This window comes from Ricinus communis, chromosome 5 (genome assembly GCF_019578655.1).
Source record: "Ricinus communis isolate WT05 ecotype wild-type chromosome 5, ASM1957865v1, whole genome shotgun sequence".
Lineage (NCBI taxonomy): Eukaryota > Viridiplantae > Streptophyta > Magnoliopsida > Malpighiales > Euphorbiaceae > Ricinus > Ricinus communis.
This window is the reverse complement of record NC_063260.1, coordinates 17,937,563-17,962,108: the sequence shown is the minus strand read 5'-3', so window position 1 is coordinate 17,962,108 and position 24,546 is coordinate 17,937,563. Positions and strand designations below refer to the sequence as shown.

General features: G+C 32.7%; 1 protein-coding gene across 1 annotated transcript; it reads left to right on the top strand.

Annotated features, from left to right (window-relative positions):
* The first annotated feature begins 13,485 nt into the window (after positions 1 to 13,485).
* Positions 13,486 to 18,978, top strand: LOC8272313 (transcription factor CYCLOIDEA). The gene is made up of 3 exons (XM_002521155.4): positions 13,486 to 14,858; positions 14,941 to 15,013; positions 18,513 to 18,978. The coding sequence occupies exons 1-2, from the start codon at positions 13,718 to 13,720 to the stop codon at positions 14,982 to 14,984; spliced, it is 1,185 nt and encodes a 394-aa protein (XP_002521201.1). The 5' UTR covers positions 13,486 to 13,717; the 3' UTR covers positions 14,985 to 15,013; positions 18,513 to 18,978.
* The last annotated feature ends 5,568 nt before the right edge of the window (positions 18,979 to 24,546 follow it).

Below are 24,546 nucleotides of genomic sequence, written 5' to 3'. Positions count from 1 at the left end.
TATATAAGGTTATATATTGACTGAAAAATAATGGAAAAGGCCTTCACTTCTATAGAGATGATTGATGCAAAAAAGATTAGTACAATACGAGTTTTCTTGTAAAGAGTGGTAGATGGATATATGGATAGTATGCACCATCTAATTGATGTCGATATGACCTGGCAAATATTTATAACTGAGCTCGAGAAAAGAGTACATTTCTCGGAGCTACAAGAACCATGATGCTTCTTTAGATTGACACAGGGTAGCGTAAAATACACACATCTAAATGGAATTTTTAAGATTGATTTTATGGACATTTGGATGTGAATTGGTCTCAACACTCACCCTATACATATGTTTGTGTGCATTAGGTCCAAAAGAGGTCAAAGGATGATAAAGGAAAGAATTGGAGCATAATTGGACGTCAAAGCTGTCAAAACGAGCTAAGTATGCCCATGCAGAAGGTTAACACGGCCGTGTTAGATTCAACACTGGTAACACGGCCACCAACACGGCCGTGTTGGATGCGTCAAACATGAAAGAAAAAGAAGCTTTTAGGGAGCACGGCCACAGAGAGTAACACGGCCAGAAACACTAGACCGTGTCCCCAACACGGCCAGGGACACGGCCGTGTTGGAGTCGACAGGGGGTATTAATTAAAAGAACAAAGAGAAAAAAAAGAGGAGGCGGCTAGGGTTAGAACGTCCCAAACCCTAATTTTTCTTTCCCTAAGGATTTTCTGAGTTAAAACTAAGGGAAAAGGAGACTTGGATCAAGGTTTCAATCAGATTCCCTTCAAAGATCGAAGATTGGGCGAGGTTCGTCGATTGATTTTCAAATCGAGCAAGAGGAACAAGAATCGATTCAATTGGAGCAAAAGGATTTGGGGCTGTTTACTCTCATCCAAGGGTGTAATCGGGTTTTCTCTACCTTTGCTCATTGTTGTAATTGAATTCTTGTGTATTTTGATAATGAACATGATTAGCTAGATTGATTAAATCCATTGGAATTTCTTTACTATGTTGGCTTAGTATTATATTGTTGGATTGTGTTGGATTAGTTTTGTATTCTTCTTGCTTTCAGTATTAATAAGATAATGCATTATTCATGAGACGTTGTGAATTGTGTGTTTAGATTGCTTTGTGTGATTGAGAAGTCCATTTGGCAATTGAAATTTTGAATAGCAAGAACTGGTTAATAATCGCTTAGAGATAAGGATAATTAACTAGTCGGATTAAGAATTAACAAAGCTTAATAGAGGCGGATTAAAGCTTAATGCTAATTTAAGAATCAATCGTTAGGAAGAGATTCCAACTTTAGGTTATTAGATTTAGGAATTCGGTTATCTCGAGAAAGAAACCGAATTCGGTTAAGAATTCGTCCACGGGTAGCATAATTAGACTCACCAATCCTTTATCTTTTGTTTGATTGCCAACTAGTTTAGATTCCCTTTGGGTTTGTCTTCTTATCTTGATTATTTCGTTTATCAATTACTCTTGCATCTCCCTTAGGACTTAGCTTGTAGCTATTAGTTAGTTTAGAAATTATTTATCACTAATTTTAGGTTAATATAACAAAGAACAAAGGAGTAACTCTGGGCTTTCACTTTCCCGAGGAATACGACCTTGATGCTCGCCATTAGTGCTAGACTGCATCGATAGGTACACTACCTTAAATTGTAGCTAACACGAGTAGCACACATAAGTAGTATATCGGTGGTGGAGTATGAAGACCGATTTAAGGATTTAGTAAAGATTCTCAATTGATGTTATTTCTTCTAAGGACCTGAAGTATGATCGTTTCATGAGTAGGTTGTATGTATTTATTAGGTCCAGGTTGGCTACTTATAAGGGTACTTCTTTCAAAGGCCTGGTTAATAAGGCCTTAAAGGTTGAGAGGTTGCATAAGGAGGAATGAGAGATTATTTAAAAGGGTAGGAAGCTTAGACAGAGTTTGTTTCAGAGTTTAGAGGAGAGATCCGCTAGGAGGGGTAGTGGTACTTCTAGTTTAGATCCGGGTTTAATGGTAGTGGTAGAGTTTTATGGACCAGCTACCAACACATGGATTTCATGAAGATGGACTTCATGAAGATGAAGATGGACATGGAAGAGTTCGTCCAAAGCTTAAAGTCCAAGATCAAAGTCAAGTTATTAGGGCCAAAGCTCCAATACAATTTCCTTAAGACTTAATATTTAAATCAAGATTCAAAAAGTATCAATAAGCCTTAACTCAATAAGTACAAGACCTTTTGAATTTGACCCAAAAAGGATTATTTGGAGTTTAAGGCTTAAGTTCAAGTAAAGGCCCAACTCAACTTAATTTATTAGAAGTCCAAGTGTTTAATGGACTCACCTAGGGCTGAGCATGGATCTCGGTGATTCCCGCCCGAACTGAATAACCGTACCGAAAAGTACTAGAACCGAAAAAAACTGAAAGTTTTTATAACCGAATTGAACCGATCCGAATTTTTTTACTATTACGGTATGGTACTGGTTCTTTAGTAAAAACCGCATCAGAATCCGTCTTGTCGTCCGGACCAAACCATAGAACCAAATTTTTACATATATTTATAAATAATTATTTATATTATATAAATAATACATATATTAAAAAAATAATACATATACTCTATAAAAAATTATTTTATATTTATCATTTATATAATTCAAGCAATTCCTATCGAAATACAAAAATAATACATATTAAAAATAACTATAATATTATAATATACTTTATACTCTATAAAAAATATAAGTTATATATTAATATGTCACATAGTATATTGATACTAGTAATCTAGTATACATACTATAATACTAGATTTAAAATTTATTTACTATCTAGAAATCTTTGACAAGTTAATTAAAAATTACTTAATTTAATAAAAGTTATATAAATTAGTAAGATTTATAAAAAGATATTATTATATAAATATAATATTATTTACACTATATTTATTAATAAATTAATTTTTAATTATATAATATTTTTATTTTAAGAATAATAATATTAATTATACTAAAAGTATTAATTTATATAAATATTAAAATTAAGAAATAAATATTATAAAAATAATTTTTATATTATTATACTAATAAAACTTAAAAAATTAAATATTTAGAAATAATTAATTTATTAACTTTTAAAATATTATAAATTAATATTAAAATATAAAAAATATATTAAATTATATTTATAAATTTAATTTTTTTTTTTGAAAATGATCAAACAAAACTTGAGAAAAAAAATTGTCAAAACATCTTTTAACAATATAGAGAAGTTTTTTACTTCCTACAACAGCGGAGGTCCTCACTTGTTGTCAAGATTGGCTTAGAAGTTTAAATAAACCTATCCAACTAGAAGAATCAATAGAGGATATTGAAAGCATAGAGTCAGATAACATTTCTTTACTTCTTACATATATTTATTTATTGTTGATGCTGTTAAGTCTTATTGACGTAATCTTTTACTTTTATTGTAGAAATTATTCAAGATCTTGAGATTGGCGAGTCCCTTATGCCAAGAATAAATGTGGAGTGCTAATTTTGAGGGGAGGTAATAACATTCCTTTGCTAATTTTGGACATTTATTTTAGTGCTACATAAAGTTTGTAAATTTATTTATTTTAATGATTGTCATCTGTAAAATATTTTTATGCTAGCAGTAATATATATTTTAATGATTTGTATTTGAATATTGAATGAATTATTGTATTTGCAAGTGACTGAATTGCGAAACAGGTTGTTCAAGAATGTGATTGTAATTTTAATTCAGATTTTTATGCTACTTTTTTTAGGTTGGTAATCATATTTTCTCTAAATGTATTTGATTAAAGTTGTATTTTTTAAATTTTTTAGAACCGAAATAGCACCGAATCGTATTGAACCGTAAAATTGGTACAATACGGTATTGGATCCTTTTATGTTTGGTACGGTACTGGTACCTTCAATTTTAAAATAACCGAGGTTTGGTATGGTACTGGTGATTTATAAATAATCGAATTGGACCGATCCGTGCTCACCCCTAGACTCACCTAATGTTTGCAATCAAGTTTAAGTGGGATTTTACATGGGCTAGCCGAAATGTCTAAGCTAGGCTCGTAGTTGCTTTTTATTTGTTTAGTTATAAGATATGGATTAGGGTTAGTTTTCTATTCTATTTTTATCTTAGATCAGACCTAGAAGCCCTAAGTAGCCTAGGTTAAGTCTTGTTAGGTCTTCTACATTTGGATACTAAATATTTCATTATTTTTTGGTTAATGTTGACTTGATTAAATTAAAACCTTAAAGCTGTTGTGCTTTTGTCTTCATATTCTTATGTAGAATGCATGCTTAAGAAACATTCAAGTAGATTGATCATCTTTTTGTGGAGTGTTTCAAAATTAGAATTTAGAAACAAGTTTTCTAAATTTTAATTCTTGATCATCCTTCCAAGTAATATATTTTCTAACATTTCTTAGGGGGTTGAGCCGAATTGGTTTTAGAAATTTTCATATTAATGTTGTTGAGGGCTTGCAATTCAAAAAAGATTCTCAAGATTATTCATGAAGGCTCCATATCATTTGGTATTAAGAGTTTTGACTCTAGATTAGGTTTTATCCGTTCATACTTTCATTCCTTAATTATAATTTTTTGTGTTCTTTGTTGTTTCTTTAATTTTCGGTATTTGTTGAATTTTTTTATGCTTTGTTCTTTTGATTATGTCATTTATTAGCAATCTATAAAAAGAAAGGATGGTTTCGGCCATTATTAGATTATATATATATAAAGAAGAGGAAACTGTTACAAATAAGGAATTCAGCTAGTAGTAGAAATTCTAGTTATATTTGGATTTGAAGATCTTGTTTAAGTAGACTTTCAGCATATCTTAAATTAGATCTATACACTCCTAAGCTGATTTGTTGAAGTCTAACATACCTAATTGGGTTGAAATTGCTAAAATATAAATCCTAGTTCTATTGGGAGCGAAAATTCAACTATTAGAGGAATTTTAGCTAAGATCCTACATTTTAGAAATGTGCTTGTTTTGCACTTTTAGACAATTTCTATCTTGAAACTTTTAACTATTCCCAATTCTTATTTTTCGATATTGTTTCTTCATACGTCTTTGCATCTTTTTAAAGTTTTCTCATTTTGTTGCTTCTTATTTTGTCAATTTTCTTCAAACTTATTTTTTACAATTTCAGTTTTTAAAACTTACACATAACAAGCTATTTGAATTATGTTTTAAAGTATGATTCACTTAAGAACATAAAAGAACTAGCTATAGTGGTGTGAGGCAAATCGAGAGAGCATTATTTTTTAGTATACATGAGTGACCAACCCTATCAATTGAGAGAAATCATATGAGGGAGTGCTTGTGAGGTTCTTAGTTTACATTTTATTTTTACTAACTTTTATTTACAGCAATATGAAACCAAAGTGGAGATAATGGAGCCGTTCATGTTAATGATGGTAGACTGTGTGAAGCTCAACAAGGAGATTTTATTCAACTCAATAAGAATGTAAAGGGTATAATGGAAAATCTAGAACGCTTAATTATAAGAGTATAAGCTATTGAAAGAGCTACACTGAATCTCAATGAGGGACACTGAGAGGGTAGGGACTAAATACGTTAAGTTAATAAAGTGGGAGATGAAGATATAGAATACAGTAAAGGTGATGATGTTTCTATAGTTGGAATTGGTACACTTAGAGATGGGGTCGTGGATTAGGAAGAGGTAGAGGGAGAATGCAAGATAACTAACTCTATAGTAGAAACCGAGGCAATGAAGACTTTATAGATAGGAAATTAAGGAGCATTAAACTTAAGATATCTCATTTTCAAGGTAAATAAGATCCAAAGACTTATTTACTATGGTAAAAGAAAGTGGAGCTCATATTTGATTGTCGTCAATTTAGTAAGGAGAAGAATGTTAAGCTAGCAGTTACTTAATTTTCGGATTATGCTATAGCTTGGTGGGATCAATGGTGACTACTAGAAGGATAAATTTAGAGTATCTTATTGATACTTAGTGTAACCTTAAAACATTCATGAGGAAAAGGTTTGTACCTAAGCATTACCAAAGGGAGTTTGTTCAAAGACTTCAATTTCTCAAACAAGGTAGTAAGGGAGTGAAGACTATTATAAGGGCATGGAGATGATACTGACAAGAGGCAATATAGATAAGAATACGGAGGCCACCATAGCACGTTTCTTGGTTGGTTTGAACAAGGAGATAGGTGACAGAGTAGATTTACAACCTTATATGGAGTTAGAAGAGATGGTGGATATTGCCATCAAAGTGGAAAAATAACTCCAAGGAAAAAGGGCAACAAGGTATGTTTCTAATCTTATTTCAAATCTAATTCTTCTTATAAAATGGATGAGAAAATTAATGTTTAAGAATGGAAATAAGACTATCTATGATGTTACAAAGGGCAAGGTAAAATCGATTTCTAAAGAAAAATCTAAAATGGAAGAGTCTAAAGGGAAAAATATGGACATTTTAAGTGTTGGAAAGTTAAGGAGTAGGTCATATTAGTAAGGAGTGCCCTAATAGGAGAACTATGACCATACGAAATGGTAAGGTAGTGACGTATGATGAAGAGGGCAATAATGAGATTAGTGAGGACGAGATGCCTAAATTAGAGAGTAGTATTAAGATGAGTGTTAAGAACCAATTAGAGGTGACTTGTTTGTTATAAGGCGTGCCCTTAATACTCAATTGAAAGAGGATTGCTATGAAGAGCAACATGAAAACTTGTTCCATAAGGTGTCATGTTTAAGAAAGGCATATAATGTAGTTGTTGATAGTGAAAGTTGCAATAATATAGTGAGCACGTTTTTTTATTAATAGATTGGGTTGTCTACTATACCATACCCATGACCTTATAAAGTTTAATGGCTTATAATTGTGGTAAGGTAAAGGTAAATAGGAAATTTATTATTTCATTTATAATTAGTGAATATCATGATAAGGTGTTATGTGATGTGGTTCCTATGCATGTTGGGGATATTTTGCTTAGTAGACTGTGGTAATTTGATAGATAAGTTGTACATGATAGGTACATCAATAGGTATTCATTTACCAATGATGGGCGAAAAACTGTATTGACACCACTTTTCTCAAAGGAATTATATAAATACTAATGTAAGATGGAAAAGATGAGAGTGGAGACCGAGAGAAAAAGAAAAGAGAGTATTTTAGAGAGTGAAAACAAAAAGATTGAGAATAAAAAGGAAGAAGTGGAGAATTCAGGTTTAGTGGTAGTGGCAAACTGTTATGGACCAGCCACTAACACATGAATTTTATGAAGATGGAATTGATACAGATGAGCATGAGCATAAAAGAGTTTGGCTAAAGCTTCAAGCTAAGATCAGACTCAAGCTATTGGGGCCAAAGATTTAATACAATTGCCTTAAGATCCAATAACTATATCAAGATCCGAGAAGTATCAATAAGCCTTAATTCGACATGTATAAGGTCTTGTGAATTCGGCCTGAGGATTACATGGAGTTCAAAGCTTAGGCTCAAGTGGAGGCCCAACTCAACTTAATTTACTATAAGTCCAAGTGTCTAATGGACTCACTTAATGATTGTAATTAAGTTTAAGTTGGATTTTACATGGGTTAGCTGAAATGTCTAAGCTAGGCCCATAATTGCTTTTTATTTGTTTAGTTATGAGATATATGTTAGGGTTAATTTCCTATTCTATCTTTATCTTAGATTAGGCCTAGGAGTCCTAAGTAGCATAGGTTAAGTCTTGTTAGGTCTTCTACATATAGGTCTGAACATTTTATTATATTTTGGTTAATGTTGATTTAATCAAATGAAAACTTTAAACCTGCTATGCTTTTGTCTTTATGCTCTCGTGTAGAATACATGCTTAAGAAATGTTCAACTAAATTTATTATCTTTCTGTGAAGTGTTTTGAGATTAGGATTTAGAAATAAGTTTTCTAAATTCCAATTCTTAATCATCTTTTCAAGTAATTTGTTTTCTAACCTTTCTTAGGGGGATTGAGCTGAATTGGCTCTTTGGTATTCATGCTAACGTGTTAAGGGTCCATGATTCAAAAGGGGTTCTTAAGGTGTTCATGTTATACAATTCAGTCGGTAGTCAATTGGTGTTTAAGGTTACCATTCCGTTTTGCGACAGAAGTCTAGATTCCTCTTTCCATTATGCTCTATTTGTAATAAGCATTATGATGGTGACTGTAGGATGACTTCGAGTGGATGTTTTAACTTTGGAAAGGTTGGACATTTTTAAGAAAGAGTGTCTTCTGCTAGCTCAAACTAGTGGTTCTAAGCAAGGATCTGCTGCGCTTGGGAGTCAAAGACGTAGTACAAACCAGTCTCAAGGTAGACCAACTTTAGGAGTATTACTGTAGAGAGAATAGTTAGTCTTGCATCATCCAGTCAGCCCAGACATGTTTTTCAGACTAGCATACTGTAAGCTCAAGCTAGAGTAACTCAGAAGGAGGCTCTAGCTTCTCCAGAGGTTGTGATTAATATGCTACTTATTTTTTGCACATATGCTCATATTCTGGTTGATCCCGACTCCACGCATTTATTCATATCTCATGCATTCGCCATTCATGCGGATAGACACAGGGTTCTTCGAATGATGCTTTTTACTAGTCAGTATACATATTGGTAGTCGGTTGTTTGCAAGCGGGTGTTCAAGGTTATGTGATTAGGTGAGGAGATCATGAGTTGCTAATGGATCTGATTCCTTTTCCTATGCATGATTTTGATATTGTGTTTAGGATGGATTGGCTAACTCTTCATCATATGCTATAATGGATTGTTATGAAAAGGTAGTCACTTTTGAGTTACTTGCGAAGGTTAAGCTTATTTTTCGAGGCGAGTGCCAACTTCATTTTTCTTGTGTGATTTCAACTATTTCTGCTAGGAGACTGCTCAGGAAGGGTTTTTATGCTTATCTAGCTTATGTGGTTGATATTGAGTTAGAAGGGTCGATATTGGAGGATAATCCTATTATGTGTGAGTTTCCCTAAGTGTTCCTTGAGGAGCTTCCCGGCTTGCCTTCGATAGAGAAATAGAGTTTTCTATTGATCTACATCCGGGTACTGAACCTATTTCTCAAGCATTGTTTGGATGGCTTCAGCTGAGCTAAGGGAATTGAAGGTTAAGTTGCAAGAATTGCTTAACAAAGGCTTCATGAGACCTAATGCATCTCCCTGGAGAACACATGTGTTATATGTGAAGAATAAGGATGGTTCCATGAGATTGTATGAATTATAGACAACTTAATCGGGTGATAGTGTGTAATAAGTATCCTTTGCTTCAAATGAGGATCTTTCTATCAACTTCAAGGTGCTAAGGCATTCTCTAAGATAAACTTATAATTAGGGTTTCATCAGTTAAAGATTAAGGAGGTAGATGTGCCTAAGGCAACTTTTAGAACTCGATATGGACATTATGAGTTTCTTATGATGCCATTCGCCTTGACTAATGCCCCAACCTTCATGGATCTGATGAACAAGGTGTTCTAACCTTACTTGGATAGATTTGTGATTGTTTTTATTGTTGACATCCTAGTGTACTCTTGTAATGATATTGAGCATGAGCAATATTTGAGGATTGTGTTGGAGACTATTAAGGATAGGCAATTGTATTCCAAGCTTAGCAAGTGTGAGTTTTGGCTTGATAGAGTGGTTTTCATGAGACATATTATGTGGTGCATAATGATTCTTCAATGAAAGGGTTGTTTTATGTATTAATATAGCATGAGAAGGTGATAACTTATGCTTTCAAATAGCTCAGGCCACATGGGTTGAATTGAGAAGAGTTATTACTATTGTTATAGCTAATTTGAAAACAAAAGCCATACAAATTAAGTTTAAGGGATAAGCATAAAAAAATATCATATGGTTTCACTTCTTAATAATTTTTAATTTATGTTATCTTTTAAAAAACAAAAAGAGATTTGTGGTTATAGATTGTGATAAAAAAGGTATCTCGTCATGAAAAAAATTTGATTCACAAGGATTCAACCATTCACTCCGATAAGCCATCATTATCATATTGTCCATGTTTGATAATGTAGGTTTAGATCTTAACAGCTCATAACGTTATTTTTTAACCGTCAAATCATGGTTTAAGAAGTTATTGATTCGATGGTATCTATTTAACAGTCAAACAATGCGTTATGAGTTGTTAAGCTCTAAACCTACATTATCAAACATCGACAATATGATAATGATAGTTGAGAGTAAAGATGGCTGAATCCTTGTGAATCATAATTTTTTGATGTTGAGATTTTTTTTATCACGATCAATAACCAATATACCTTTGTTTATCTGAGAAAATAACATATACTAAAAAAAGTTATTACTTGAGCTTGGTGTATATATCATAACAAATAGAAAAATCACATGTATATATAGGTGTTTTATATTTTAATATTGGATGATTGACACATATACTCTATTATTTAAAACTAATAAATATATATTAATCATCTACCGATTTGGTGTATAGATGAAGAAGATATACGCCAAAATTAGATAAAAAAATTTCTACTAAAACTTTCAAAAAATAAATCACAACATACTTAAATATATATATATATATATATATATATTTTGCTTTTCACAAGATACTTAAATTTAAACCTATACTTTAAGATCCGGAAAAAATTCAACAAATAAACGCACTTTTTCTTGGTTGTGAATTCTCATGTTTGAAAAGTCCACAATTGCTAGAATTTAATTCTTTTCACTCTAAGGGAAAAAGGGAAAAGAAAAAAGGACCAATTAAAATTGTTTAACCAACCATCTTCATTATTTCCTTATTTTACTTTATTTAGCTTTTATATTGAGCTCGTGCAATTCCTGTTTAGTTTCTAAGTTTGATTTTTCTTGTTTAGTTTCTAAGTTTGATTTTTCTTTTTAATCATTTTTATCTTAGATTTGTTTTTTTTTCTCATTTATTAATAGAAAAATCATAGTCATCAAATTTTTCTTACATTGATCATTATTTCTTAATTTTGTAAATTATTATAATATTATATAATTTATTCTCTTTATTCATATGAATAAAAGATTAAAAAAATGAATAGACGTGCTTAACAATAATAATCTCAATTTCATTTAATGTACAAAGAAAAAAAAAGATAGTATTACTTGAATAGGCTTTTCTGTTACCCTCACTTTTACTCGTCAAAAAATAGTAACCTAGCTAGTCCATCTATTTTCAGTATATCAATCCAACCCTAGTGTAGTGTTATTTTTCTTTTTTCTTTTAAAAAAATTAAAAGAAAAAAAAGAAGAGATGTACCAAATTGTAGATCAAGAATTGAGTTGATAGGGACTAGAAGTTGTCGTGGTTAAGCAATAACCACATTAAATAAAGGGCAATAGGCTAAAGTAATAATTAGAAAAAAGCATTAATTTTCGTACGTTCATATTGTCTTGTCCTCTTGAAAGCGGCTCTAGAACTACTCCCCGCTCTTCCTGTCATCTGGCCGTTGGATTCATGTTCCTGTGTTTTACAAAATTGTCGTGGAAAAAGGGCATATATATTGTGGAATAATGAAGGCTAAAGATAGTCTGTTAAGAGAGCAGATCAGCGGGAAACATGCTCATGAATCCATGGAAACACAAATGTAGTATGTGTTATAAGGAATGTATCACCTGTGAGCCTGTGTATATATATACATAGAGCCTACATACAGAGAGAGTGAGAGAGTGAACTTAAACAGGATTATATAATTATACCATGTTTCTCATTTACTGTAATTCGAATTTTCCATATTAGCATCTAATATGAAATATAATTTAATAAAAACATTAATATTTGTATACAATAAAATAGAATAAAAAACAATTCAAAAGTTTCTATTGGTATTCTTAATTCTAATGATGCTGAAGTTACTGCAATTTGCAAGGCACTTCAAATTTTTGTTGAAAGAATATTTGTTTCTCCATTTCGCATGTTATCATTGACTACGATTCTATGAATGCTATTTATTAGATGAATGCCATTAATAATTAAGTTTGAATGAATAAACACGAGAAAAAAGCTCAGCCACAGATAACAGTTAATTCAATGAGATTTTAAGGGTTAATTATTTGTCTTTTATGAGTCAAGAGTTAAGACCACTGGGCTAAGGCATAGCTAGTACTTCAATATATAAATAAATAACAAAGAAAAGAAAAGGGGGTTCCTCAAAATCTGGGATATATATATATATATGGAGATGAAAGAGATTCATAGAGACCTTACATTGACTTTCTCTGTGCCAGTCAAAGAGTGGCTTTTTCCATGGCAGCTCTGCTGATCGGTATTTGTCCACTCTTTAAGTACTTCTATAAATTTATCCTTTTTTACTTTTCTAATTCATTGAAACCCAAATGAATTAAGAAAATCTATTCCCTCCCATTCATCACAAAATGATAATTTAAATAGTACGATTAAAAGAAAGAACTTCAATTCAAGAAACCACTCTCTATTAGCAAAAAAGACTTGACATTGAGATTGAAAAAACGTCTTTTCAATCTTAATTTTATTTTAAATTTTAAAAATTATTTAAGAAAAATAGATGAATTGATATTTTTAAAAGAATATTTTTGAAAAAAATAATTTATAAAAAGTTAAAAAAAAAAACCAATATTTCTAATACTATTTTTTTGAACACTCTAAAGCAATACCAGTAGTATCCTACTCTTTAAACACACCCGAAGAGTTTGTCTTAGACAAAGCCTCCTGTACCCCCTTCAAGGCTTAGGCTAACTATCAATATATATGCAGGTATCTAAGTGTTCTCATGGTAGTAGCCTTTTCTGGCAAAAAAAGAAAAGTACCCAGATGTTTTCTTTTTCTTTACATTAATTATGTAATTAAGTTGTAATTATGTTGCTGTTGCTTAGTCATATTAAAGAAACAAAAAAGAGAAATCAATTCAAGAAAAGTAATGGTCGTAATTTTTGTCCCTACGTATCTGAACCATTTCCTAGTCATTTCCTGTCTAAATTAATGGGCTTAAAAGTTTGTTGAAAACGATTGCATCAAGTCCCTACCATTTCCATGTATCTTGCTGCTCCCACATGAAATAGCATAAACTACCCATTGACTGTTTCACATCCACCAACTCTGTCTGTATCTAACCCTTTTTCTCCCTCTTTCTTTGAAAGGAGCCCTAAAGTTGAAGATGAAGAAGGAAGAGTAAACCCTTATGTCTTTTATATTTACCATCTAGTACATTTTAGTCATTCAAAATGTCATTTTATTGATTGTGTGTCAATGGATTAGCACTACAGTAGTATTGGAGACTTAGTAGTATAATTATACAAGTTATTTATAATGATATTTGTTTTAAAAAAAATCCATATTTTATATCTTTTAATTCATTATTCTAACTCTAACATCCTTTAAAGAAACAATGGCGATATTTTGCCATACATAAGAGAATTAATAAATAAATACTGAATTTAAATAAACTTTTCCCTTTCCATCTTTTCCTTCCACCTGTTTTCTTCAATTCCCTCCAACCAAACATGGTATAACTTTCTTTCTTTTCTCTCTATCTCCTATTTCTCAGCACATGAATGTCTTTCTCAAGTTTTATTCTCTCCCACCAGCAAAAATAAAATCTTAAAAACAAAAATTTAGGAAAAAAATTGGTGGTGTTCTTTCAATGGCAGCAAAGTAGCTTTCTTTATGCCAAAATCTCCTTTTCAAAGCAAGCAATAGTTAGGGTTTTCTCGGTGCCAATCCAAGCCCACAAATGTTCACTTCAACTAACACTGTCAATCCATTTATGCTCCTCTCTTCTTCTTCTTCTTCTTACGATCGTTCCCCTTACATAATCGACCATGAAGTTAATAATCATTATGTCTTCTTTAATCACCACAATCCACCCATAATTCCCCAAATCATCGATGCTGTGCAAAACGTGGAAGCTTCAAATAATGCTATGATTTCTAAGCAGAATTGTGATGTTATAACTGGAGACCAACAACAATATGACCCATCATCTGTTCTTCTTCCTGTACAAAAGCCTTTCAAGAAACATAGGCACAGCAAGATTTGCACAGCTCAAGGTTTAAGAGATCGGAGAGTGAGATTGTCCATCGAAATTGCTCGAAAGTTCTTTGATCTTCAGGATTTGCTAGGGTTTGATAAAGCAAGTAAAACCCTAGAATGGTTGTTGTCCAAGTCAAGAAAAGCCATTAAAGCGCTAGCACAAAATGCAGAAGGTGCTAAAAGTTTGTCTTCTAGTTCAGCCACGTGTGGAGGTGGTGAGATAGAAGGTATAGTTTCAAAGAAAGATCAGTCAGTGGCTGCAACTGGTTCATGTAATGAAAAAGGAACGAAAAAGATGAGGATAGCTGCTGCTTCTACTGCTGCTGCATCAAATCTTGTTGCTAAAGAGTCAAGAGCAAAAGCAAGAGAAAGAGCAAGAGAAAGAACTAGAGTTAAAATGTGCACTAGAAAATCCCACGAGTCAAAGAACTACACTGACATGTTGAACCAATCAAGGTCATCTTTACTGAACCAACAACATCATCATCATCAGCAAGCTTGCGAGAAATTATCAGGTTGCAATGATTCTGTGAAAGTTGTTGCTCATCATCATGATCATCAAGTAGAGGAATTACCTGCTAATAACTCTAACCTATCATCATCACTTGCCAAAGGAAACATTATTGAAGAGTCAATATTGATTAAAAGGAAGCTGAAGCCATCTACAATATTGGGCTATCAGCAGAAGCAATCTACAACGATGGGTTATCAACAAAATGTTGTCATGTTTAAAGATATAAGCTGCAGCAACAACTTGCCCAATTTACCTCAGAATTGGGACATTAATAGTGCAATTGCACGCTCCAGCTTTTGTGCCATTACCAACATGAATCGACCTGCAGGTAAAACTTAATTAAGAACCGAAAGGTATTGTCCAATTCACATATTCAGTCAGAATTGAGACTAAATGCTCTCAATTTGTAGGGCTGCATCTTTATGGCAAGCTGTGGGAGGCTGAAAATACTTAATGTCAATTTCATGCGCATTAAAGAAAGAAGTAAGCTGTCCATCTCTTATTGTATCTTTTGAGATTGCAAAATTAATTAGAGTACCATATTTACTAGTAGCTTTAGGCCATAATGAGATACTTATATATAGATATATGTATATATAATTATTTATATCTAATCTCTGTATGTTTTATCTCCCAATTTTCTTGGGGTACATCATATTTTTGTGTTTAAGATGGTCAAAGACGATGTCTCAGATTGCATCTCAAAAGTGGGGCTGGAAGCCCAATTAGTATTTAAGAATCGAAGTGCGAAATTCAGTTGACATTTCTTTCTCATCTGTTTTTGGTGGTTCTTTTTGTAGCTTTTGTTAGGCACCATAATCATAATAGAAAAGTAATTAATTAAAACCATGCTATGAGAACAATCTGTCTTCCAAGAGTTCAGTTAATTTAAAAGAATATCTAACTAAACCTCACTTTTCTTTAAGAAAAAAGAAAAACATTTGATACTAATTATAGTGATACACTAGGGATCTTGATATTTATCATCTTACCAAAGAATTTAATACTAATTGTAACTAATTGACTAATACCTTGGAGTTTTTGTACTGGTTAATTATGTTTTTATGCTTTTTCTTTTTTTCTTTTACATATTAGGGGAGCTAGTACAACTCTATATGTGTAAATATGAGCCTAATTCTTTGTGAATTAAAACTAAATATTTGATACAGTGATAAAAAAAAGAAAGAAAAAGCATAGATATGCATATATGTTTCAGAAGTAGAAAGAATAAAATTCATAGATCCATCATGAATATCTTTCAAAAGACAACCCAAAACCCAGAAAGATTTGAGGGAAAATGATCCATCTACATATAAAGTTTTTTTATCACTTACCTTGTAGCTTCTTGGTGCTTGAACTCACAAGTGTTATATGATTGAGGTTGTTGTTGCCAGCAAGAATACATATCCATCCCAGAGAGATGCTCACCTATATCAAAATAAATCATAGATTACAACAATATTATCAAAACTCAATTTATAAGAACATTTGGTAAATCTGCTGGAGAAAAAAGTATGTTGGACAATTACTAATTTTCCTTAAGAACTAGAGGATGCAGAGAGGTTCAGTTGTATATATATATATATATATATATATATATGACCAATCTATAGGATGTCAAATTACGTTCTTTCTCTTCCGCAAAACGATTATGTATCTTTGCATTACTTCTGCTCATGTTTTATGTTATTACCCTTAACAAGGAGCATCCTCATTTATATGATATATGACAGTTCAAATTAATTAGTAGGAGAATGAGAAATAGACAAAGCATGACAACGAGAAATACCTCTTTGGAAAATAGATCATTTTCCTATATTAAAGAAAAGAAAAAAGAAAACTGAGGATACTAATTGGGATTAGCTTAATTAGTTCGTTTACAACTAATTACAAACAGAATCATGAGTTTAACATTCAGACTTTTGCATGAATTATAAAAAGCTTTCAAGATTTATTGATGGGAAGGTTAATTTACTTCTCTAAGGTCTGTTTGGTTTATGCAATGGAATAGAATAGTAATTTTTATACAGAATAAAATAATTAGGAATAGAATAGTTATTTTTAAATAATTCGTATTCTATCCTTTGGTTTATGAGTTTGGATTAACTATTTCTAAGTAAGATTATAATTAACTATCACATATATTAGTATGTATATATGGTGACAGTGGTGGTATTGGTGATTGGTGAGCCGTGGGTGGTGGTGGCAACTGATAGTGATGATGGGCGGTCGGTGGTGAGTGATAGTGTTTGTGGGGGGTCGGTGGTGGTGGTAGTGAATAGATAATTAAAGATGTATTAAGTAGATTTGAAACAGGCTTGATGTATACACCATAACTAATAAGAGAGTGATATGTATATATAAGTGTTTTACAGTTTCGTATTGAATGATTGACACACATTTCATCATTTAAAACTAATGAATATGAGTCAATCATCTATAGGTTTGGTATATAAGTGGAGACATACACCAAGTTTAGACAAGAAATTTTCTCTAAAATAAACAACAAAAATATAAATTATTCATTAAAGTGCGGAATAATCATTTTTCAATTTACCATGAAATACGTATTTTACAAAATTAAGAAAATAGCTATTCAATGGAATAACGGTTCCTTGTTCAAGTTTTGGAATGGAATAACTACTCTATTATTTTATCATTCCATGAAACAAAACATAACCTAACAACATCTGATCTTCACATGTTGTAAAAGGGTTCTTGATGCCTTGTGCGTGTTGGAAATTTATATCCAGTTACTAGTGTCATTAGCTGGACCTATAAGACACCAATATTTCGAAAATGATATGTTGAAGTTCATTCCTGATTTGGTAATTCCATAAATTGAGTCACATATAGGTCATCCGCTAAGCCCTTTAGATTGGAAGAAATAATGTTAGCTTAAGAAAAGTAGAGAAAGTTACTGCAGCAGAGAATAAATCCACATATTTTTAAAGAGAATCATCTAACTGTTGGTTCAAAAGAGGTTATGTTTCTGGAGTTGAAATTTAACGTAGGGAAAAAATGTGAAGTTCAACAGAAAGGATCATGGAAAATGAGGTAGAAAACTATTCTGAGTAGGGGAAGCCCTCCATCACCAAGTGACCAACACTAGCTAGGTAAATTTATTGAATGAAAAATCTTATCAAGTTTTCACATTTTTAGCTTAGTTTATTGCATAAGCTTATATTGTAGAGAAAGTTATACCAAGGGCAACTATGCTAAACTTGACAATGATATGTAGTGGCAAAAACTATGTTAAGCATTAGCAATATCAGCATTTACTGAAGATATGTATACATGCAGTCATCTTCAAGAATGCAAATATTCAATCAAAATTGGAATATAAATGAAGAATTACTGAGGAACTTAGAAAGTCACTGCAAATTCAAGATCTTCATTGAAGTTAACATTTTACTTCTTAATGACTGGTGTGTTCCCTTGCGATAAAGCAGCAGTAATATTTTTATATAAATGCACCTTTATTTTGAACATCATAACTGAACTGAATTAAATGCTTATAATTAAAAATGTATGATTTACTTTGTATGTATGTATATATATGTATAAGGTCCCTTCTTTCTATGAGTATATATCAATCAACTAGCATATGCTACCTGTTTCTGCCTGCACATCCACCTAATGCAAATACTTGTGCTATATTATTTTTGTATTTGTTTACTTTCCGAGCAAAGTAAGCATATAATAAAGAAATGCAAGTAAGCAAGCATATTTACCAGGCAATATTAATTAGACTGTTGTTTAATATCTTTTCAAAAAAAAAAAAAAAGAAGAAGAAGAGAACTTCAAGGATGCATGTAAAAAACCTATACTTGAAAAAGGATGCATGTAAGAAACCTATACTTGAAAAAAGAGAAATGATATTGTGCATTTTATGCATACTAATTATCATATTTTCTTAGTTATTATTGAATATTTGTGCTTAATTGTGGATCTTAAATGTGATTATTGATTTTTATGTTAGATGGAACGTTTTGAGGCAACATGAAGCTAAAAAGATGATATTTGATGAGTTTTCATAAAGATTGATACTTTGGAGAGTTTTGGATAAAAGGGAGAAAAGATAGCAGAAGATCTCTTCAATTAGAGCGTGCCCACGGTGTTTTCCAGAAATCTAAATTTTGTAGAAAGAAGATTAAAGTAATATTATTTGCCATGTGGCTTTTCAATTTGTTTGTGGGAGTGTTTATACACTAAAACTCCTTATTACTTGAGGTTTATTTAGGAATGAATGATTCCTATTTAGACACAACTTCTACTATTTCTTATTGGGTGAGTTTTCCTATTTGGGGGAATAAGAAGATATATATTAGGAGTTTTAGGGTTAAGAAGAGACGAACTCTCAGACTAATATTTTTCATTCATTGTTTTAGCTTTCTTCTTTGTTTTATTTTCTCCATAACAATTATGTGTGGCTGAACTCTTTTCTTTCCAACTCAAGGTTAATTAAGGTTTGAATTTATATGAATTATGAGATTTAATTGTTCTTTATTATTTTCTCAAATTTATTAATATTTCATGTATCTTCTATGTATATTAGGAATTCTATTTTTGTTGATTGTGTAAAAAAACCTATTACTCAATTATCAAGAGAGTCTACGCCAAATTAGAATATTAAATCTGTAATTGTTTAATTATTCTAATAATTAGTGGTAGAATAACATACCCATGTTATGTGGATACATGATCTAGTCTAAATGAATTCATCTTATATATTTGTTGGCTAGAATTGAGTTTCTTTAAATTGCATTGCTATTGGTAAATTAAATCTTAAAAGCTTTTCTAGGGTTATTTATTTAATAAAAGAATTAATTAAATGGCTTTCATTGATTAACGAAAAATTAAGGAGAAATTAGGTTGTTAGAGCTTCTCAATAACTATAACCAATTTATTAATGGATTTGGAAATTATATTTGCATCAATGATCAATTCAATGAATTAAACTAAGATTATACCTTGGGTTGGAGTTTTCTCATATTAATTTATCTTCTCAAATTGTATTATTGCTTCTTGATATGGACATGGCCAAGCTTAAAGATGGACTTGATGGAGAGAACAACAAGAAAACCAAAGATAAAGCTAAGGATCCATTGAGCATGTGACAAAGCCCAATTACAAGGTCAAGGTCCAAGAAGCTACAAGAAGCCTTAATTGGCTATATACAAGATTGGGCTAGTCAAGGAAGCTCAATTGGTCATGTTAGGATAGGCCCAAGTAAAGACACAACTGAATGGGCTTTATTTAATATTTTGCAAGTCCAAGTACATGAAGACTAATGTGGGCTAATATTTGGGCTGAAATCTCTTATTTAAGTTCAGAACAATGTTATTGCCTATTTTTCTTATGTGGTGGCTAGGTTTAATAGTTTTACTAGGGTTTCTTATGTTAGGTGGCTATAAAAACGCCCCTTAAGGTGTGTTTTGAGGGGCATCTGAATTTTGATTAAATTATAGTAGTTGTTTCCTTTGCATATTTGCTTGAATTCTTGAATTCTTGTTGAATGCATAAACCACTTATCAAGGAATTGATCTATCCTTGTGGCGTGTTAAGGGTTAGGGTTTAAAGAACTTAGTTTTCTTTAGGTTCTGATCTTGATCAACCATACCTTGCAATATGATTTACGCGGTTCTTGGGTTTTGAAACTCAATTTGTTCTTGGGTTTCTAAGATAGTAATTCACGGGTTCATAATCATTAGGGTTCGTGGTTCTAATCCTTGGAGGTTCTTAACATTTTGTATCAGAGTTTTGGCTCTTAAATCAGGTTATTTATCCCTTTTCTTTAAGTTATTGTTTGTTTTCCTTGAGTTCTTGATATTGTTCTTGAAGTATTCTTGGTATTCTTGAAATCTACATTGTTTAGTTCTTAATTCTTGTAGTTTTAATTTTGATTCAAAAAAAAAATCAGATCTGAATTAGCAAAAAAAAAAATATAGGTCTGATTGGTTTGATTGTCTTTGTTAGTGGAAAAACGTGTTTGGTGTTGAAATCATTGTTCTTGGTGTGTTAAAAAGGTTCCTATTACAGCTGGTCTTAAAAATTTTCTAAAATTAAGAGGAAATTAGGGAGATTTTCACAATCCTACACAAATAAGGATTAGGTGGCTGTTTGGAAAGATTCAAAGGGACATTAAATTCCAATGACCTGAGCCCTATACATACCATCTTATTTGAATTAATTCAGCACTAAATTCGTTTTTGTCCTTTATTTATTCTCTTCTTTGTGTGCCTTTTGAGTTTGGGCAGATTTGACACATTTAAAGCATAAAGAGGTAACCTTCTTTCTTGATTAACCTTCCTTGTGATTTTTGCTTCCTAAATCTATTCCTTACATGTCTTATACATCAAATTGAAGTTTTAATTCGTTCTTGAGCTTTAAAATCTTGTTTCCAATACTGTTTGGTTAGAAATTTCCATTCTGGTTGAAACTTGATTGCTTGGTTCTTGAACTTAATTTCTTGTTTCTTTCACCTTATTTTCATTCCTTTTACATGCCCATTGCTTCTTTTTGAGTTTTTCATTGTTCTTGATTCATTAAACACTTGTTTTTGTTACTGTTCCTTCTTTTCCTATTTCAAGCTGAACTGCATCTTTCTTGTTTCTTACATCTAGATTATTTATTTATATGTCATTTGCATCCGTTTGAAGTTTTCACTTGTTTGTAGTCCTAATTTTATTGAAAGCATGACTATTTGTTTAATTTTCTTGACTTTTGCGTTTTGCCTCAACTAAGCTTTTTAGATCATAATTCTTGGTGCATTGCAAGCATAGTGAAATAACTTGATGTGTGGTTATTGATTCACATAAGAATCCTTGAAAACAAGCTGAGTGGTGTGAGTTTTCAGCCTTGTGTGATCATTCTTGATTGTGCGAAACACGAATGACCATCCCCATTAATTGAGAGTAAACATATGAGGGAGTGTTGGTGAGGTCCTATATTTCCTTCGATTTATTTTTTTTATTGCATACTAACTTTTATTGCAGCATGTCAAGTGGTTCTAGTGGAGGTAATAATGTGCCAACTACCGGCATACCCGCGGCACAAATGCATGAAAATGAGAGGGTGCAACGAAGCATAAGAAATATTAATGAGCAAATGGAGAGGTAGCAACTTGACATGGCAGCCCAACGAAGGGAAATGACAACCAATCAACAAGCTATTATGGACCAAATTAATGCACTTGCCCGAGGTCTGGGAAATAGGCTTAATGAAGGGGGGAATGTGCAAGATAATCATGGGCAGCCAATTGGGGTGAATGAGGATGACTTTGATGAGGGTTTTGAGGAGTATGTATGGTGGGGTTAGTAGAGGCCTGGGTAAAGGAGCTAGGAGATACCAAAATCTTGGTAGAGGTAGAGGACATTTTGGTGGTGAGTTTGGTGGTTATGGGAACTATGATGATGTTAATAGGAACTTGGGTAGTATCAAGCTTAGGATTCCTGCCTTCTTGGGGAAAACTGATTCGGAGGCATATTTGGAGTGGGAAAAGCGAGTTGACCTTATCTTTGATTGCCATAACTTTTCAGAGGAGAAAAAGGTGAAATTGGTGGTTACCCAATTTAGTGACTATGCTATAGTTTGGTGGGATCAGTTGGTGGTTAGTAGGAGGAGGAACATGGAAGAGCCTATTGGTAGTTGGATTGCACTCAAAACTATCATGAGAAGGCGTTTTGTACCTAGACATTACCATAGGGAGTTACATCAAAGACTCCAATCTTTGAGGCAAGGTACAAAGAGTGTTAAGGATTATTATAAGGAGATGGAAATGCTCATGACTAGGGCTGATTTGGATGAGGATAGAGAAGCTACCATGGCACGATTCATTGGTAGGCTTAATAAGGAGATTGCTGATAGGGTAGAGTTGCAACATTATGTGGAGCTTGAGGAGTTAGTTCACCTTGCAATTAAGGTGGAAAAGCAACTAAAACCTAGAGGGACAACAAAGTTTGAATATAAGGGCACTTCGAGTGGGAGGCCACATTGGTCTAATTCTTGGAAAGGAGGTAAGAAAGGTGATGATAAGGTTATTCCCAATGACAACAAAGGGAAAAGCATTTCAAGCAACAAAGACACATCTAAATCCGAAATTAATAAAGAAAAGAATAGAGACATCAAGTGTTTCAAATGCTTGGGGCGTGGCCATATTGCTTCACAATGTCCAAACAAGTGGGCAATGGTAGCTAGAGACCATGGGGAGATTGAAACAGTAAGTGAATAGAGTGATAATGATGCTGAGATACCACAATTGGAAGACGGCGGCGATGATTGCATTGAGGGTCCTATGGGAGGTGAGCTCTTGGTGGCTAGGCGCACACTAAGTGTTCAAATGAAGGAAAATGATACCTTGGAGCAGCAAAGAGACAACATTTTCAACACAAGATGCCATGTACAAGATAAGACTTGTCTTGTTATTATTGATGGTGGTAGTTGTACAAATGTTGCTAGCACTTTAATGGTTGAAAAATTGGGTTTAAATCTAATTCCACATCCTAGACCTTATAAATTATTATGGTTAAATAATTATGGTGAGATCAAAGTGAATAAGCAAGTTGTTGTACCTTTCACAATTGGTAGATATTCAGATGAGGCACTATATGATGTAGTGCCAATGCATGCTGGCCATATCTTGTTAGGTAGGCCATGGGAATTTGATACAAGGGCTTTCCATGATGGTTTTCTAAATAGGTATTCATTTGTGAAGGATGGGAGAAAAGTTACTTTGACACCTCTTTCTCCTAAGGAAGTGTATGATGACTAATGTAAGTTGGAAAGAGAGAGGCGTGAGGCTGAAAATAACAAAAAGGAGCATGAAAACCCAAATGGTGAGATTCAGCCTAAAGAGAAAACAAAGGCAAAGGGTAGTTTTTTGGCTAAGGAAAGTGAAGTCAGGCATGCATTTCATTCAAGTCGGATGTTATTTGTTGTTACTTATAAAGATGTATATTTGAACACTACTGAACTTGATCTTTCCTTGCCGAGTGTGTTTGCTAATCTTTTGTAGGAATTTGCTGATGTCTTTCCCGAGGAAATGCCAAGTGGATTACCTCCTCAAAGAGGGATAGAACATCAAATAGACTTCATACCTGGGGCTTCCATACCAAATAGACTAGCCTATAGAAGTAATCCAGAGGAGACAAAGGAGCTTCAAAGGCAAGTGGAAGAACTAATGTCAAAGGGGTATGTGCGTGAGAGCTTAAGTCCTTGTGCGGTTCCAGTGATTTTGGTTCCAAAGAAGGATGGCATATGGAGAATGTGTGTGGACTACCGTGCAATCAATAAAATAACGGTAAAGTATCGTCATCCCATTCCTAGGTTAGATGATATGATTGATGAGTTGCATGGTGCATGTTTGTTTACTAAGATTGATTTGCGTTCTGGTTATTATCAAATTCACATGAAAACTGGTGATGAGTGGAAAACGGCTTTTAAGACTAAGTATGGTCTTTATGAGTGGTTAGTTATGCCGTTTGGGCTCACAAATGCACCTAGTACTTTTATGAGGTTGATGAACCATGTCTTGCGTGAGTGTCTTGGTAAATTTGTGGTTGTGTATTTTAATGATATCTTAGTTTATTCCAAGTCCATTGATGATCATGTCATGCATGTGCGTAGGGTTCTAGACATTCTTAGGGTAGAAAAATTGTATGCCAATTTGAAAAAGTGTGCCTTTTGCATGGATAAAGTTAATTTCCTTGGTTTTGTTGTTAGTTCAAAGGGGCTCGAGGTTGATGTGGAGACAGTGGAAGCAATTAGGGAGTGGCCAACACCTAAAAACATTAGCCAAGTTAGGAGTTTTCATGGCTTGGCTAGTTTCTATAGGAGGTTCATTAAGGACTTTAGTAGTATAACTTCACCTTTGAATGAAATTGTCAAGAAAAATGTTGGGTTTACTTGGGGTGATGCACAAGAACATGCTTTTAATATGCTTAAAGATAAGTTGTGTGCTGCTCCTTTGTTGGTTTTACCTAACTTTGATAAAACCTTTGAGATTGAGTGTGATG